Here is a 14,405-nt window from a genome sequence, read left to right as displayed (position 1 = left end):
GAATCAAAGGTCAGATCAGTCTCCCCACGCACCATTCTGTTCCTACATTCCCTTTTATAGTCACGACAGCTCAGATATTACACTAATCTATACCCCTCCTGCGCATTGGTCAATAGCTCCTTCTCACATTAGAGTTAGACATCCATTCCTGCCAAACTCTCCTAAGATGGTTTCAGGAGAGGCAAAGGGCATCGTGGCATCGTGGCTCTGTGCTTCAAGACCCTCACAGTCAGGGAATCCCTTCCTTCTCTCCTTCCCTTGGGGTCTGATCTTTGTCAGGGTGCACACTGCATCCTCCAGTACCTAGTCTTGCATCTCCAACACTCCTTACTAAGCCTCTATTTGCAGAGCTGTTAGATGCTCCTCCTAGGGCAGAGGACTCCCAAGTGGCTCTGTCTTGCTAGCGTAGGCTGCTGGCCTCCTGAGGTTGAAGTTTGCTGGCCCTGAGATCTCTAGAGTCACCTTCTCCTGAGCAGGCACTTGTTGTGGTCCCTGGCCCTGAAACACAGGATAAGCGTTAGCTCCAGCTTTTCTGTAGATGGTCCCTAAGATGGACTCCAAATCACATAAGGGCCAGAGCTCTTCTAGCCAACTATTCACAGAGAATTTCTGTCCTGCCAGTTCCTCAGAGATGTCTTTCTGTCATCACAACCTTAACAGTTTTGAGGATGGGATGTTATCTTTGCCTCAGACTAATGCTACCTTCTGTTCCCATGCCCTCAGGGAGAGAGAGCAAAGGTGACCAAGTGAGGCTTCAGTCAGAGGCCTGTGATGCTAAGCCCATCTTATCAGGTGTAGCCATCCCTGGGGACACTATGCAGAGGACAATTCAGAGCTTGACCCCTGGTGGAAACAGTGTACAAGTCTGAGCCATGCAAATTCCTACTATCTACACATGATAGGTCAAAGATAGGCCTTGTCTCCTTCTACCACAAATCCTCAGAGATGTCAGAGAATACCTCACGTTGGTATGAAGAAGTCCCCAGCCAGTCAGAAAGGCCTATAACTATCCTACTATGGCATCTGCAGGCCCAGCACCTGGGGAAAGTAAACAGGAAGATAGAAGGTAGCAGGTGCCCAGGACCATAGCACAACTGCCTTCCTGCAATAGTCCAACAAAAGAGAAAAACAAGGGTCATCTATCTGTCTATCTATCTATCTATCTATACATATAGATTATATATATAGATTATACATATATAATCTATACAGATAGATTGATAGATTGATATAGAGAGAACATATAGAATATATTCTGTATATATAGAATTTTATATATTCATATATATCTATTTGGCTAATACATCTTCATATATGTGTACATATATACACACATATATATATATGTGATGTCCTGTTCAAGGTATGTCTCTGCCCATCATTGATCCAGCTTTTGGGTGATCACCTCCTTAGAAAAAAGTCCCTTTCTCTTCCCACCAGCATAATTCTAACAAAAATTTAGTTCTTTGGAAAGATAGATAGATAGATAGATAGATAGATAGATAGATAGATAGATAGATAGATAGATAGATATGGACATCTCTTCATTAAGGGACTAATTATTCCTCCCTTCTTCCTAGTGTGGCTTGAGGTAATTGGCCTTTCTGAGGACGAGTCTTTGACCAAGTGACTAACAGACCCAGCTGGATTAACTCTTAAAGGAGGCAACAGTATGGAATTTTAATCTTTGGAGTAGATCAAACCATCATGTCAGCTCCCAGAGCTAGAGGGATTTATTTCACTATTTTGACCAAGAGACCTGAAGAATGGCAAAGCTGGTGTTTTGACCTTTCTTGTGCTTCCAAAAGAACCAGGAAGTGGGGTCCAAAGCTAACCATGAAGTAGGTCTCCACCCTCAGTGGCCTCCTAAGGTTACTGATCGCTGGACTGATCATCCGCAGGGCAGAGAAGAAGGTCTTCCCATCCTAGAGGATCTGCCCATCGCTCCAGGATCCTGCCTTCTAGGACTAGTGGGCTCTCTGTAGCCAGGTTCAACCCTGAACATCTTCTTCACCCATGGACAGCCCCTGTCACCCCCTCAAGGACCTGACTTCTGTTGTCCTGAGTCTTGTTCTTATTTGCCTGGAAATGTGTTCTTTCCTCTTTTCTCTGTACTCAAGCTCCTAGTCATCCTCAGGGACTCAGCTACCTCTCACCCCCTTCTTTGTGTACCCTCTCTTTCTGTTATTGAAGTTTTTAGGGTAATAGCTTAGGTGCTGGCAGCCCTGACAGCTAGGTTACACTGTCCCCCGTATAGCAATTAAACAGACAAGTCACCATGAAAAGCTGAGAAACTAGGGTTCTTCAATATGGGGACACCAAGAACAACAAATAAAGAGGTCCAGTGGCTCTCGCCCACCATGGAGCATGGAGGGCAAGGGGTATGCATGACCATGATTAACTAACTAATCTCTCCACCACTGATTCAGCTTTTGGGATATCATCTCCTGGGAGGCAAGTCCCTCCTCTGGCTGGCATCAAAGCTTCAGTCCTCCTCTTCCCCTCTGTGTGGAATTCCAGCAAAAATCTGGGGTTTGGGGATCTGTTGTCTTTCAGTAGTCTGGTAGCACAAGTGTCTGTCTGTAAAAAGATCTTCTCTCCTGCCAAGGGATGCAATACCTCCTGGACCTGGCCATTTCCCCCTTTGCCAATGGATCCTTCTGTACTGAACATGTGGGCACTTCTCTAATAGACGCTTATGGGTTGTTTAGCCAGAACTGTACAGGACCTGTTGGTGGATACTTGTCTTTTCAGCTCACCAGGGAGGCAGCTCCTTGGAGGATGGGATCCTGTGTGATTTAGCTTGTAAACTGCTAGTTTGTAAAATAGAGCGTGGCACCCGCTCTTAATGCCCTCAGGAGAAGCCGAAGACTTTTCCAGTTTCCTTGTACAGTGGATTATCTCCAAGCTAAAGAGAGTGCAGGAAAAAAAAATGGGTCTAAAACATTGGGAGGCACTGAAGCTATCTTTCATGCGAGTAACTATCTTTTCCTCATTTTGGTTTACCTCTAACATGCTGAACAGGTTTTAACATTTTAAACATGATTTCAAAAAAGAGACAGAATGAAACAGCCACTTGACTAAATTTCTTCAAGCCCCTTGTAGAAATTGTCCTGGTGATCTCTGTAGCTATGTGTGTCTTTGCAGCATGACTATCTAGACTAGGATTTCTGTAGCTGCCATGTGTACATACACACACACACACACACACACACACACACACCCTGTTATAGCCCCTCACTCACTATTGCTTTTGTAAAACAATTTAAACAGGAACAAATAAGCCATGTCAGCTCTAGGTTGGAGGGGTGGCCCTGCTCCCGGTACTCCCGTGGCAGCCCACAACTGCCGGGAAGGGCAGGTCCAGGAAGGATCAGACACGGTTTTCGGATGTCTGAGGACACCGGGCAGGCACGTGGCACACAGACACACATGCAGGCAAAGCACGCATAAGATAAAACAAAAATCTTTAAATAATCTAGACTTTTAAAAAGACGCACCAGTTACAAAACAGATTTATTAATAGAGCCAACGTGGTTAAACTCATGATCAAAATGTCAGCATAGTTCAGGTTCTGCCTTACTGTGGGTCAGAAACAATCTTTAAAGTGCTTCCTGTTAACTCCCCTTCCTTGATGGGCACCAAGTTGGACTCCTGATATTTTCAAATAAAATGAGAACCGTCATGTACAAACCATGCAATGAAGATGACCGTAAGGCCGTAAACAACTTAAAAACTAGATACTTTCAAGCAAATTTTTAAATCGCCAAAGGGAAACCGTGTGAGTGGTAGAAAGTTCTCTCTCAGTGTCTGCAGCCCCGAAGCAGAGTGAATTCCGTCTAAGCCTAGAATGCTTCCCAGTGCTGACATCGTCTGCAGATTGGTTGGGGGCTGGGTAAGAGCCACAGGTGCTGACACGAAGCCAGAGAAGTGAACAAGCACTGCAGCGCTCTCGGGGCCTTGGCTGGGCGCTCGTGCCGTCAATTACGCGCAGACCGGACTGTTATTAGGCTCAGCTTACAGCCCCTCATTTTGGCTCAGAGGATTGCAGCTGCCGGGGCAGCACATGCTACAGTGGTTTCCAGTAACTGGTTCGGGGTTAACGTCCCCTATTTCAAAGACTTAATTACGGTCGGAGCGGGGAACAAGTTGTGGCCATACAACTTTGATCTGTTATCTAGAGTGACCTACAAAAATATGGACTCCTAATGGCCTATTTTCTCAACAATGTCAGAAAAGCAAGCAGCTTTTAAAATATAGGGTCTCTGCCATGAACTCTTGGAGTTTCAAAGCACGTTCCATCGGAGATTTGTTGAAAGGGGGCCTCAGGCTTTATCTCTAACCCCAGATGAAATTCCTCAAGGCTTTTAACTAGCTTTTTCATTTACTTCCTGCTACATCCAATCATGTGACTGCAAGAGCCAATCACCATCCAGTTACACCTCTCAGCCTGATGTGCTGCTACAGACCCGTTCTCTCGTTTAAATGCCTTATTTTTTTTACATGCAAAATACCTCTTTAAAATTGCCCCAATTAAGCCCTAATTAGTTAGGCTCAGTGATTAAGACCATCTGCTGGACAGAGGACCCAAGTTCAGTTCCTAGCACCTATGCTGGGCAGCTCTTGACTGCCTGTAACTCCAGCTCCAGGGTATCAGAGACGTCTGGCTTCCTCGGATACCAGCACACACACTCTCTCTCTCACACTCACGTGTGTGAGTGTGTGATGAAGACATTTAAGGATCAACGACATACCAAGCTACTATCAAAAACAAACATTTGGTGAGGTTGACTAGAATACCATTTTTATGTACCACATGTAAGTTAGCAGAAATATTAATTTGTTTTGTTTGGCATCCATGGACTGTGTGGAGGTCAGAGGGTAACTGGTGGGAGTTGGTGCTCTCTTGCCAGCATTGGGCTCTGGGGAGGGAACTGAGGTCATCAGGCTTGATGAGGGCCTCTGCTCGCTGACCCACCCCCGGAGCTCTCAGCGAGCGCTTTTTGATGAAGTGCAGGTCGTACATGCTGTTCAGAATGTTCTCTTGCAGATCCGCCACGCTCAGCTGCTCTTGGCTGGACACTAACTCCTCTGCACACACATAACTTGCTTATCATTGTCCGCTCTTGACGGTGACAATAACTCTTGCTTGGGGAGTTGGGGGGGGTGTCGATGGTGACTAAACTGAAAGCTGTGAGCCTGCTTTCTTATGAGATGGTCTAGGAAGGAGGGGGGAACTGTTACTGACAAAGCTTGATAATAAAGGCCACGTGTGGCAATACTTTTAGGGGGAAAAGACCCGCGTGAAAGCATATTTGGCATAGACAGTGACTGGGCTACTTCAGAAAGCTAATGACAAAGCCTTTGCTTTTTATGGAAGGGGCAGAAAGAGTGAGAATGAATATGGCTGAGGGAAAGGCACAGGACACGAGCATCTGAGGCACATGAAGCTTCTCCCGAGTGAGTCTTTCTGTACACCATCTCCTGTGTTGCTAGAAAATGAGATAGAATGGGGAGCTGGGCTCTGGGGTCCCTGTTCCTTTGCACCCCAAAATGCTACAGCACACCTTCCCCCTCCCCCAGTGCTTGCAGATCACAGCGTGGGACGTGGAGAAAGCAGAGCTACAATGTACAGTTCTGGGGAAGGACTGCATTTATTTATCTTTTTATTTTACGTTATTTCAGCTGCTCTCACTTTTTTTCTTTATCCTGTCCTTGCTTCCTACTGCGTCTACTCTTCAGCAATGCAGAGAGAGAGGAACATTGAGTTATGAACTCTTGAGCACACAAGGGGCAGAAAGCAGTTTCCTCTTTCTCAGCAATTCAAACAACTTCCGGGCTGTGTTGGTTTAACCCTCTGTGGGTCTGGATGATGTGGGATCTATTTGAGAACCATTTAGATGCTAGACATTTAAAATTATTTCCATCACCCAGTTCACTAATATAAGTTAATGTTGAACAAAAGTGAGTCATGTGGCTGTTAAACTTTTCCAGGTTGTCATCTGAAGCAGAATCTGGTTCTCTGTGTGAGGATTTGGTGTCTTTATTCCTTAAGCATTTGTCTGACACAACTCTGTCTCGCTTTGAATTTTTATTTCTGATTTCCCACTGTGTGGATTTCAAATGTGTATGAGAGTGCATGGGGAAGTCAAAGGTCAACTTTCAGCATTGTTCTTCAAGATATATCTGCTTTGGTTTTTGAGACAGGCTCTCTCATTGGCCTAGGACTAAAAAAAAAAAAATCAGGCTAGATTGGCCAATGAACACACTCTTGTCTCCATCTCCCCAGGACTGGGTTACAAGTGTGTCACCATCATGGACTTTTTCACGTTAGCTACAGGGCTTGAACTCAGGTCCTCATGCTCGCACAGCAAGCACTTTTCAACTGAACTATCTCCCGAGACCCCTACGTTGTTTTCTTAATCACTCAAAGACACAGGAAATAGTAGCCCCCCAGACTCTGACGTGATCACTGTGATCAGCATCCGTAGAGGGAAGCTCTGATGGTCTCGGGGGAGAGGGGCTTCTCTAATGTGGTCCACACTCTTTCTCCTTACTACAATTGCGTGCTCTTCTGTGGGTAAGTATGTACTCATTGGTGAGAGAACATTTGTCTGTGCTCTGTGGCAGAGGTAATGAACATGTTAGAATCATCGTTATTTGAGGCATATTAAAAATGTCTCAGAAAAGATCAGGAGCCCTAAGCGTCCTTCTTGTTGACTTCACAGGATTACCTCGCATGCATCCAGGACCAAACAAGATTTCCTCTGGGCGCCGAAGACAGGGCTGCTCTTTTTGGAAACATACAGGATATCTACCACTTTAATAGGTAAGTCGATGGACAAAAGGCTGTTCTTGCAGAAGCACGTTATGACTTCCTCTCAGTGGAGCACACCTAAGAAACCTTTGCCGTAACCCTTGATTCAGCTTCGCAAATGTTGTCCCTCTCTTTTTTCCTGGCTTAGAGACTTATCTCCCTGGTAAGGCACTGCCATCTTTTGTCCACAAGAGAACACAAGTGGGGCATCCAAACGTCACATTAGCTTGGTCTCCGGCACCTACCCCTGTGTGGGATTTTCAACATGCTTTCTCCTGCCTAAAAAATGATCTTGACACAAGAGATAGACAGTAAAGCTTTTAAGATATAACAGTATTTCCATTCCACTAACAATTAAGCATTTCAGATTACTACAATGTACTTGCATTTATTTGTGGTGTGTGTGTGTGTGTGTGTGTGTGTGTGTGTTTGTGTCACAGTGAGAGAGAACTTGAAGGAATCATTTCCTTCCTCCAGGTAGGTTCTAGAGAAGGAACTCGGTTGCCAGGTTTCGGTGGCCAGCATCTTTACCTGTTGTGTCATCTTGCAGTCCCCAGTTCAAAAACTTAATTCACATGTGGATTAGGTAGGTCCTAGATGGTGAGCAGCAGGCTAGAAAGTTCCACTTGTGACCAGGACTGGAAGCTGCAGGTCATCGACACAGACATGTAAACTATTGTAATCATTTGTAGCACGGCTCAGAAGACACAGAAGGCAGGCTAAGAACACAGGGACTAGTGCTCATCACGTCATCTGGGCTGTGGGAGAGGTTCAATGATGAACAAATGGATTCACATATCAAGAAAGGCCCCCTCTGGTGGCTGTGGTGGAGCTCTTAGCTGACATGCCCAAGGGCCAGCTCAGTGTCGTCATGGAGCAAGCACTGAAACATTCCTTTGACACAGTGAACTGCCGTTAGAAAACTCTACAGCCACCTCTCATCCTGACTCAGCTGTACTACAAGCTACATCCTACCCCTCTTTGCTTATTCAGGCCATTAAAGATGAGCAGGGTCCCCCCTCCCTTGTCTGCTTTGGCACCAGCCTGGCTTGTAGGAGACAGGATCCTCCAGTGTGACGATCTAGCTCATAGGAAACCCCGTGCTTGACCGTGCAGACCCTGAGGACCACCCTGTGTCTTCTGCTCCCAGACTCCCCCGGATCCCCCACGGCAGCACCTGGGGAGCACTCCCTAAAACAGTAAGGGTACAGAGGGGGCACATCGCTTGCAAAGCATACCTGAAGCCCTGGCTTCCGTTCTCAGCTCCACATAAAATGACAGGTGATGGGCTCACCAGCAGAGGCGGGAGGCTCAGAGGCAGAAGGGTAGTCCTCAGCCACACAGTGAATTCAGGGTCAGCCTGGAGCTACTAAGCAATATCTGGCCCTAAAGGGAGTCACAGCCCCTCCTTTAATGGCCCAGAGATTTATAAAAAGAGGGCCAGAAGGATTAGAAGACAAATAGGCGGTGGATGACTCCAAAGAAACGCAGGGCTAGTGTACATATGAGCTCAAAGAGACTGTGACAGCACACACAGGCCCTGCAGCAAGCTCCAGCCAGACAAAATCCCAGCGTGTAAGGGAAGTAGGCGTGAAGGCCCTTACCAAGAAGCTGCTGATATTGATAGCTGCTGGGAGAGGGAATTCAGTTTTCTTCAATGCAGTGACTCCGGGTATATCAGCCACACTCCGGGGTGGATCCGGTGCTCAGGAGTAGTCAGCTAACACAATTGGACTCCACAGGACTTGTTTGTTAGTGCTGTTTCTAAGAGAGAGAAAACATGAAGTTGGATGGGTAGGGAGGTGGTGGAGGATCAGGGAGGAGTTGGGGGAGGGGAAAAATCTGATCAAAATATACTGTATGAAATTCTTTAAAAATATGTAAAAACGTTATTTTTTTTTAAAGCAAGATCTGAACCATTCCTACACAAATTGACTCATTGGTCTGGAATGGGACCATAGCCTCAGAATTGTCTAAACGGCCCTGGAGAATTTACAGTGTGGACCCCAGCAGGGGGAAAAAAAAAACAAACTATCTAGAGAAATCAGCCCAGCAATAAGAAAGGCATCAAAAGCTGCAGAAGCCACAGGCTCACTGGTGATGTCCTGGTTTTAATGCAGGCCCCTATTTAGCAATTCCATGAGTCCCTGGATAGCGTCACTCTCCAGAGCCCACTAATGACACTGTGACCCAGAAAGATGCTGGCTGCTGCGAGGCCCCAGATGTAGCTCTTCTGTGGTTTGGTTCTAACTTGGTGAAGATAAGTCCCTGTGGGGTGTTCCCTTTGTGCCAGAGGCCAAACGCTTTTAGACACATCATCCCTACACGCCATCAGGGCCCACTCAGCCATGTGCCCTCCTGCACAGCAGAATCCTGCTCTTCAACCCTATGGAGGGCTTGAAGACACCAGGAAACTATGGCTGACGTCAGGAGAGATTTTTTCACTCCTTGGAATTATAAATGTTCCGGGTGTCTCCTAGTCTAAAGAAAGTGAAAGGTGAGTTAACAAGAAGGGACCCACAGTGTGGCCCACTCTGCAAAAGCTTGATGGATCTCTCTTCCTGAATCCATTCTCTGTTTCTTTCTGTGGGATGTCTGTTGACCCTAGAAGCCATTCCTGTCTAAAATATACCTGGGCCGGGGCAAAAGAATCCCTGGCTGACGGCATACATACAAGGTGTGGCTGAGGTCAAGAGGGGCAACCCATCATGTTTATGCTGGTGGCTGCAGTGATCACAGTTAGGTAGTCACTGCTCCTGCAGTATCTCAATCTCCATAGCAGCTCCGAGAGCTGGAGAGAATGCAATAAGATGCGCAGATTTCATACGTGAGAAATCAGCCTCTCAGACCAGGAGAGCCTCTGCTCAAGAGTGTAGCACTAGTCCTGGGCCTCTTTGGATACTACTTTTGTTAATTTCTAACATCTTCCTCTGTTACGAGAAATGCCCGTTGTTTAACTTCGCTGTTGAATTGTCAGGGTTTTGTGGGTTGGCTGTTTGCTTGCTTGCTTGTTTATTTGTTTGGGACAGGGCCTCACTGGGTTTTGTAGGCTGACCCTGAACTCTATATGTAGCCCAGGCTGTCCTCAAATTCACAGCCTTCACGGGCATCCTCGAGCGCGCTGGGGCTCCAGAGCTTCCCTCCAATGCCCCGCTATGTACAGTAGAATCACCTCTTTTGTCCCCGTTTGTTTTGATTTCCATTTTTTTATACATAGAATCTAAATTTATAGTTTAAATGACCCTGTGGTTGTTATGGTTGTTATAAGTAAGGACATTAATGTGGCCTTTTATGTCAGTGCTCATGCATCTTTAATGATACTCCAATTGATTCCCAGGATGCAACTGTCTGGTGGATCATGATGGAGCTTAGTAATAGATTCTAAAGTTCTTTTGTTAAGTTTAATTCTAGATTTTTCAGCATAGAATTATAATGTTGTGTCCAGCTGGGTAAAACGTATGTGTCCAAATTTGGGGGGGGGGTAGCTATGGGCTATATTAGCCTGAAAAATTCAGATGAATGGGTTTGTTTTCCAAGACATTAAGGATTGAGCATCTAAACCTGAAAATACACAGTGCTCCAAACTAGAAACCATTTGAACACCGGCACAAGTGGAAAATTCCACATCTGACCTCAAGTAACGTGTCATAGTCATAACACAGACCCACTGAAAACCGTAAAATTACATTCAAGCAACATGTTACCAGCCACAGATGAAACGTCTCTGTGTTTAGACCTGGGTCCCGTCTCCAAGATACTGCACCGTGTCTATTCAGATGTCCCCAAACCCAAACCACTTCTGGTCCCAGACATGTGGGTCAGGAACCCTGGACCCGTCTTTCCAAAACAGAGAAATGTATAGAGTGACACAATAAACCCCAGCTCCTTCAGAGCATTTTCTGTACCATAAGCTACATTTATTTTTAGTTTTTCTTTTAGAGGCATTAAAAGTCTCACCGAAAGCCTCTTCTGCGTCCTTCTCTGTTGCCATTTTGCACCGTGTGGCAGTGGGAGAGGAGTCTGGCACTAGGATTAGCACTCTAGGGAATAAAATTTCCCTAGCATGTCATCCTCTCACATGCTAAAACAGAGAATCCAGGGTCTTAGATGTCAATTCTGTGTCTTCACTGAAGGGAGAATGAGAAAGATGCAGATCAACGAAGATAGACGAGTTTTGCCTAGATCTGTGTTTCCTTGTAACCTACTGTCCATAATTCTTCATTCCCCAGCTGGGTTTTTTAAAGATTTATTTATTATTTATACAACATTCTGCCTGCATACCAGATCTCACTATAGGTGGCTGTGAGCCACCATGTGGTTGCTGGGAATTGAACTCAGGACATTTGGAAGAACAGCCAGTGCTCTTAACCTCTGAGCCACCTCTCCAGCCCCCCAGCTTGTTTGTTTTCCTGTTTTGCTTTATTGTGTGATAGTGTCCATGTGTCTGTCGATGGAACCCAGGGCCTCACACATAATACACATACATGTGTTCTGCTACCAAGCCTCGTCTGGGTAGGAGTTTTGCCATCGTTACATATATACTTAAAATATGTGCTTAACCTTGGTTTAGACATGGCAGAAAATACTGTCACACTCTTACAGGTTTTGTTTGGTTTTTTTTCCATTCAGCAGTATTTTGAGCTCTTGTGCTCTAGTTTGTGTAACTGCGTCTGGCTTTTCCCAGACGGCTCTACGTTTTGCATTGAGCCAGTTGCAATAGGAATGAGCTTTTGTTGTTGTTGTTGTTTTCTCCTTGCTGGCCACTTGTGTTTGTTCTGTGATCTGGCCATATCCAAGGCCTGCTCTTGTGTTTCTCCTCATTGCTTTATGGGGGCTGCTGATAAACCCTGTGGACCGTGTGGCCAGACACGCCTTTTAACCTTAGTGTGGCTTCCCAGAAGCGAACTGCGCAATTCACAAGACAAAATAATACTTTTGAAAGTAGGATGCTTTTGGGTTGCGTTTAAAATTCTCTGTCGCCCATTCTCGGGTGGTAAGCATATCCTTTTCTCTCAGAGACTCCTATACTTTTGCTTTTTTCCATTTGCTCTCAGTCTGCCTGAAACTGATGGTAGTGTGCGGTTTAACAGTAAACCTGAGCTCTGGCTTCACATGCCAATGGTCCCGTCACAACTGACTAAAGCACACAAACTCTCCACGCTAACTTACATCTCCGGTCCTGTATGCCAGGTTTACATGGGTGTGAGGGTCTGTGTCCGGGCTCTGACTCCTCTTTAGTCTACTTTTCCAACTATTCTGTTGCCATGGCGCCTCAGCCCTCTTTGCTCCCCGTAAACACTGACTTAGCCCTATCAAGTGGTTTTCTTGTTTTTATTTACTAGTTTTTCAAATTTCATGCAATGCTCTGTTGGTATTTTTAGGAGTCTAATGTGAAAAATGACATTTTTACATGACCGAGTCATCTCATCTTATAGCTGTATGTCTCTTTGACCAATTATTTATTTGTGTATTTATTTTTGAGATAGAATTCCATGTAAACCAGGATGGCCTAGAGCTCACTATGTAACCAAGGATGACCTTGAACTCCTGATCCTTCTGCCTCCACCTCCCACATCCTGGGATTCCAGATATACATCTGGTGCCAACTACTTTTTAAAATGTTCTGGAAGAATATTTAACAAATTTTCTCCCACATGGAAGCATGTAGCTTTAAATTTTATTCCTACAGAGCTTAAAATACTGACACTATGTTGACTAATTTTTTTTATATTTTTTAAATTAACTGTGTGTTCTCAAGTAGGAATGTTTTTGGCTCTTATGTATGTTGTCATATCAAAGGAACTGCCCAGGCTTCTTGTGGTGTAGAACAACGGCTTACAGATGCTTCTAGAACTCTATGCACTCGTTCTGAAAATGAGATGGATTATTTTGTTGCCTTTTTAGTTCTTGCCTTTGAGTCCTTTTTTTTTCAATCCACTACTTTGAATCCACTTGTCCCACAATGTCACCATCTTTATCTTCATTTTGACATCATCAGAAGCGTTTCCCTATTAATGAACTAAGTATAATGAAACCTAGAGAAATGCCTCTTCATTTTGCTAGAGTTTATCAGAAATATTGTGGTGTTGAACATTATTAAACGCAGTTGACTTTAATAAACAGTGTGTTATTTTATTTGTATTCATATTGGGTGAACCACATTGGTAGGCATTCTGATTTGAATCATACACATATATCATTACAAAAACAAACTTCCTGTTCTCATGATGTTCTTTATTTTATAAACTGATGAAATAGTTTATGCATGTTCATAAATGATAACATTTTGTTCTTTCATTATTGTCTTCCTTTAATTTTTGATATATCATGAGATTTAAATTGTTAAATCTCTCATCATAAAATGCAACTGAGAATTTATTTTGGTTGATTTTTTAGTGGCCACATCTCTTACGGTATAAACTTGAAATTTAAGTCTCTGGTTTGGTGTCTGGAATAAATCTCCAAATGGTCAGGAACTGGGTTAGTTAAAAGAAACCACTTGACCCCTAAAATCCTAAAGCTTTAAAAAAAAATGTGTTGCCAACCAAAGGAAAAATGCCAGTACTCTTGGAATAGAGAAAAGTTGTCTAGAATGTAACTTGAAACTCTCTTTAAGGATGAAGCACGAGGAAATGTAGACAGTTCCTCCAAAATGGATTTTATGTCTAAATTGTTTCTTGACAGATTAAAATCATCAAAGCTCAAACTGAAAATGTCCTTTTCGCTTTGAATATTTTTCTTCACTCAGTGTACCTGTGTGGAGGCTTTACGGTGTGTAAAATGCTGGACTGAGTCTTTTGGCTCTGACTTTAATGACAGCATTGTAGAGCAGGCAGGCAGGCAGATACTCCAGGAATGAACAGAACATTCTCAGATACTCAAGACCGTGCAACTAATTTTGGTCAATAAAATCTTCACCAGATAAGTTAAAGATGTCTTAAAACAAATATATATATCTTTGGGCTGTGCTTTACTTTTAAATGAAATTATAATGCAATGTTTTGGGCAGAGAGAGGTGGGACAGTATTCTTTTTAGTACACCTCCAGCCCACCACAATGATTCCCAGCTTTGTACAATGCTGGGACTCCTTTCTGTCAACTGGAGTGAAAGGCTTAATGCATGTGGTAGTGATGAGTAGCAGGACAGCCAGGGTTACATAGAGAAACCCTGTCTCAAACAAACAAACAAACAAACAAACAAACAAATGACAAAAGCTTAACATACCCGTGAGCCTGACATGCCATGTCCCATTATGCACATGAGTCTCTGCAGAACCTACACATTCAAATGGCTTAGTGAGGTGGTAGGGAAAGTTTCCTGGAGGCTGGCGTTTGCACCAGGCAGAAGAGGAGAGGCCAACTCCTGACTCTTCGGCGTAAAACAGTATGTACGGCCTTGCAGTCAGCATACAGTTCCTGCCTTCAGGTTCACAGCAGCAGTCAGAGAAACCATCACATATAATATGCTCTTGAAAGGGAACAGAGCTATTGCTCTTTGTCCACCTGGGCAAGTTCATAGGCCTGAACTCAAGAAGAAAATGATGTCATTTTCTCATTCATGATCCCATTCAAAAGAGAGGAGAGATTT

General features: G+C 44.4%; 1 protein-coding gene across 11 annotated transcripts in view; it reads left to right on the top strand.

Annotated features, from left to right (window-relative positions):
• The window catches only part of Plekhg1 (pleckstrin homology and RhoGEF domain containing G1), a 208,500-nt gene that overhangs the window by 147,372 nt on the left and 46,723 nt on the right, over positions 1-14,405 (top strand). For all 11 annotated transcript variants that reach the window (XM_060373155.1, XM_060373158.1, XM_060373157.1 and 8 more), the window contains one exon: positions 6,729-6,829. In XM_060373155.1, the coding sequence (XP_060229138.1) occupies positions 6,729-6,829 (101 nt within the window). The remainder of the gene's footprint in view (positions 1-6,728; positions 6,830-14,405) is intronic.

Source organism: Meriones unguiculatus, chromosome 20 (genome assembly GCF_030254825.1).
Source record: "Meriones unguiculatus strain TT.TT164.6M chromosome 20, Bangor_MerUng_6.1, whole genome shotgun sequence".
Lineage (NCBI taxonomy): Eukaryota > Metazoa > Chordata > Mammalia > Rodentia > Muridae > Meriones > Meriones unguiculatus.
The sequence above is the reverse complement of the archived record's forward strand: the minus strand, read 5'-3'. Positions and strand labels throughout refer to the sequence as shown.